Here is a 4,781-nt window from a genome sequence, read left to right as displayed (position 1 = left end):
TGGGCCTTGTGGAATACCAGAAATAAGTTTACCATTGAGCATGTTTTTCCTGCTAAACTTGCTTACTGCTTATTTAAGTCTTGCTTGTTCCTGCAGTGGTGGAGATCATTGACTAAGATGGAAGACCGGGGCACTTTTGATCTTCTATTCTCTAAAATTCGGGCTTCGGCGTCTTCCTTATCGCGGCAGGAGCCAGCTGAATAGTTGTCTTGGCGATCATTTTGACTTAGTTGGTGGCTTCGTCTGTTCTTCGGTGTTAGCTCTTATCTCATTTCTGGCCTGCGTGCCGTGATGGTGGCCTGTGTGCCCTGTACCCCGTACTCCAGTACTTTCGTTATGCTCTTGGCCGTGGCCGTTGCTGTGTGGTTTGTCTGGAACACTGCCTGGTGGCTTTATTTATAAAGTCGGGCTCATGCCTCTTCTCTAAAGAAAAGTAACGACATTGCGTTTGGCGGAAGAGTGGTGAAATGATTTCCCGCTGCGAAATTATATATCTATAATTCCAGGGATACAACAAACTGGAGTAAGTTTTTAGCTCAATCCAAGAGCTTGAGACCAAGAGGCACGTCTTCGCAGTGGCGCAGGAACGGCACACGCTTCACGGGATCGTCCAGATGCCGCGGCCCCTGCTGGCACGTGAGCAATGACGGTTGCGGATGCATGCAGGGCTCCACAGACGGCGGCCTCACGCAAGCCACGTCGGCTCTCATCTTGCTCCGGTTCACCGGCAACAGCATCCACGGCCGAATCCCAGCCAGCGCCTGCGCGACGTACCCAAACGTGGACCACCCCGTCGTCACCATCCTGTCGCAGAAACTCAGCAGGTAGATCTCCGCCAGGGCCCGCTCGTTGTGTGCCCGCGCGTCCGACTGCTGCTCCCCGTCGTGGCTCGGCTGGTGCACCGACACCACCATGTCGCCGGCCACCGTCGCGTTCGTGTAGTACATGGCGTGCAGCTTGTCATGGTACTCGGGCTTCAGGGAAAGCATCAGGACTGCGACGGCCTTCTTCTTCTTCACCTCCGCCGTCGGTGGTTCGCTGGTGGCTAGTACCTGCGGCAAAAGATGATGCTCCCGCGCGCACCGGAGGATCTGTTTGAACATGATCTCGGGCGGCACCGGGAAGATCTGCTTGTTGCGCACATGCATGCCGAGACGCTCGTCGGCACCGGCGAGGTACCCCTCAAAGAACCTGTCCACCATCCCCCACACCCGGTTCCCCGGGCGGAGGAGGTACCTGCCAAGATGGTGGAACACCGCCCCTTTCGCCGGGAACATCCGTTCAAGCTCGCGGCGGTACATGGGCATCATGAACAGCGCCACCGCAAAGTAGTTGTCGGACTTGACCACCATCCAGTCGAACTTGTTGAGCAAACGGTGGTCCTCTTCGCAGAACGTGTGGTTCTGGAGCCGGAGCTTTATGCTCTCGGTGAGAAGAAACACGGTCTCCAGGTGGAGGTAGACGTAAGCCGGCAGCACCTGCGCGTCGTAGCCGTAGCGGATGATGTTGTTATGGAGCATGTTGACGTAGCTCTCCTTGGAGCGGGAGGAGAAGGCGGCGGCGTCGAGCTTGTGGGGGAAATCGGCCGGCGGGAGCAGCCACGTGGTCCCGGGGAAGGGCTCGCAGAAGAGGCCCTCCATCTCCGGGGGCTCATGGACGAGGAGGACGCGGTCGGTGAGGAGCGCGTATAGGAAGGTGGAGACGAGGCTGAGCATCCGGTTGCCGAGGCCCTCGGTTGGGATCCACACCACGTACTTGCATGTATGATGACGATCGCCGGCGGCGGCGTGGTCTGCGTTGCGGGAGGCAGACCGGAGCCGCGAAACGGCCTCGCGGTAGAGCGCCGTGCGCGGGCCGCACCGACGGTGGTTGGCCTCGTAGCGCCTCAGCCTCTCCACCAGGTAGGGGGGCACAGGGAACGCCGCGGGCTTCCAGCGCCTGGAGGCCTCGTGCCGGCTGAGGCACGCCGCCGGATTGTTGTCTTCCAAGTACGGGGAGAGGAGCCGGTCGGGCGCCACCGCGTTGCCGCCAGGCCCGTCATCTGCTGCGTACGCCCTTTGCTGCCACCAGATCAGAGGGTCGGCGGCGCCGAAGTGGGAGGCCAACACGAGCAGGTGCGTCAACGCGACCAGCAAGAAGATGACGACGATGGCGGCCGAACTGGCTGCATCCCGGCGTTTCTCTCTTGCATCCGCCGGTCGACCTCGCAGATCTCCTTCCATCTACTCGATCACAACTATCACATCTATATAACTCTAGTTAAATCTGCTGCCGAATGGAGGCGAGAGACATCATCCTTTCTTGCATACATATAGAGCAAAGTTACTTGTCCGATAAGATTCGGAAGGGGGAAGTAATAATTTGCTTCCTATTCTGTCTAGGAACGTAACTGCTTTCCTATCTTTTCTATCTTTGGATTTGGAATAGTCTGACCCTCCGTTATTACGTAAGATCGAGCTAATTACTACTCCAGCGATATGCTCAACCTGTGCGCAAGCTGGAGCATATTGACCGGGACCACGCGGGTCCAGGTGCACGGGAATCATGTGCCGCCGATTTACGCCAAGATTCGTGAAATGGGTTATGTGTACGTACAGTTTGCTTTCCGTTTTCTGTGTGTAATGCGTTCTTATATCATGACGATATATCTCTTGGTGTGGGATCTGATACTTGTTCGATGGGGTCGCTTAACAATGGAAAACATGGTTGAATATAAAGATATTTATAACAGATGAGGGAAAACGATTCATTATGCTATTGTTGTGTTGTTCTTCTTAGTTCATGTTTCTTCTTATCTTCCCGTCCCTCCAAAAAGAACATTCATTTTTTATATCATTCCAGACGGAGAAAAGGAAGAGACCATCTTCTATCCTTAAAGATTGAAGGCCTTCAAAGATACCAACACCCACAACAATATATTTGGTGCAAATCTGTCGAAAAGGTTCATTTTCTTATCAGATTTGCCAAGTCACATCTAAATGTAATATAGTTACTAGGTAAAGATGCCCGTGCGTTGCAACGGGAAAACACAATGTCCAAGGTGTGAAAATAAATATGATAAACACGGAAGTACCCTCGGGAATTCTTGAGATGAATCTTCGCAAGCCCATCTTTCAACATGGCATTGTCTTAGATTTAAGTCTAGTGTTCATCCGAAGTGAGGTTATATGGATTTGGGCTAGGTTTCAGGGATGCCGGATAGCCCGGACATCTACGACCCATTTGGGAAGCTCGACTGGGACACCGGGCGTCCACCCGGCCAGTTTGGGTAGCCCGGCTGTAGATGCTCTATTGTGATCGAGACATAAGAACCCTTCATGAACTTTCAAGCCGAATCTTCACAGGCCTATCTTTCAATGTGGCATTGTCTGCACCATCAGATTTCCTCGTGTTTTGGAATAAAAAATAACTATAGTGAAAACTACTCCCTCCGTTCCTAAATATAAGTCTTTGGAGAGATTTCACTATTGACCACATACGGAGCAAAATGAGTATATCTATACTCTAAAATGCATCTAGATACATATGTATATGATCCATAGTAAAATCTCTACAAAGACTTATATTTAGGAACGGAGGGAGTACATAATTTGTACAGAAAGACTATTTCAATCTATTTGAAAACTAAAATACTGTGGTACATGAAAAAAACAATCAAGTGCGAGCACAAAATATCGTAGACCCAGAAAGGGAACCTAATACTAATGATGTTTCCAGTATATGATCAGACCATCTCATCGATTACATAGTGTGTTCTCTCTCTGGATGCAGGTGAGACAAATGTTCAAGTTCAGATATAGATTTCATATTGGAATTGATGTATACAAAGCTGTGCTATACATTTTGGTTGCACTGAAAGAGGGATCACATTTCTGCTATATACGTTGCCATTTTCGAGTTGTGAAATCATGCACATACTTCTTCAAAATAAAAGTAGTACTCAAGATCTGAATTCAATTTCAAAGAACAAATCACATGTTGAAGTACATCTTTGCACCCAAACCGTACACGTTCCAGTTGTGGAATTTAGAAGGCTACGGAAAAACAAACACAAACCAACACCCCGTTTACTGAATCAATCAACGCAAGCTGGCCATGCTACATATAGGGGGGAATAAGATCAGTTACATGGGGATCGCCCTGGTGACACACAACTACATAACCTTGGTCAGGAGGCCCATGATGCGGTGGCCCTTGCCGTGGAGGAACATGTACACCACTGCGCCCAGGAGTCACTCCATCACATCAAGTGTCACACACCCACCATAAAAAAAGGTAAGTGCCATACATTCAATATCTTTACCCTGAAACCAAAATTTCATCATGTGAAATACATTGTCACTGTATACTTTGTAAAAGCGGATTGGCCATTATCATATGGTTCACCGAAAGTAAATTTGAAGGATTTTCACTAATCCGTTAGAATTGAACTTTTCTTTTATCAAAAGCCAGAGAATTCCAACATTACAAAGATGTTTGGGGAATTCACTAAGTTCGAAGATCTAACATAAATGTCCTAAGCAATTCAAAGGGGACCAAGTTGGATATTACCATTATAGTATACAATTAATTTTAAGTGATAAATGTCAACCAGAATAACATATAAACTACCCAGATCAATATACATGAGTGAGCTGTTAAAAAACATACTGAATTCCATGAAAAGATAAGTTTCATTGTATATGGGAGAATATAATTATGTAATTTAGGTTTTATTGTGGATGCATTGTAATATAAGTCAAGAAAACGTCGATCGCCTCGTCCCTGACAGCGATGGCTTG

General features: G+C 48.8%; 1 protein-coding gene across 1 annotated transcript; it reads right to left on the bottom strand.

Moving 5' to 3' along the window:
* Positions 1 to 387: 387 nt before the first annotated feature.
* LOC119270941 (probable fucosyltransferase 8) lies at positions 388 to 2,258 on the bottom strand. Its single transcript, XM_037552941.1, has one exon. The coding sequence runs from the start codon at positions 2,220 to 2,222 to the stop codon at positions 537 to 539; it is 1,686 nt and encodes a 561-aa protein (XP_037408838.1). The 5' UTR covers positions 2,223 to 2,258; the 3' UTR covers positions 388 to 536.
* Positions 2,259 to 4,781: the final 2,523 nt, after the last annotated feature.

The sequence above is a fragment of the Triticum dicoccoides genome, chromosome 3A, assembly GCF_002162155.2.
Source record: "Triticum dicoccoides isolate Atlit2015 ecotype Zavitan chromosome 3A, WEW_v2.0, whole genome shotgun sequence".
In the NCBI taxonomy this organism is placed as follows: Eukaryota; Viridiplantae; Streptophyta; class Magnoliopsida; order Poales; family Poaceae; genus Triticum; species Triticum dicoccoides.
This window is presented reverse-complemented; position numbering and strand designations above follow the sequence as displayed.

What these genes read in the sequence shown, in the direction of transcription:
- LOC119270941 (XM_037552941.1), bottom strand. Translation starts at nt 2,222, where the DNA reads ATGGAAGGAGATCTGCGAGGTCGACCGGCGGATGCAAGAGAGAAACGC.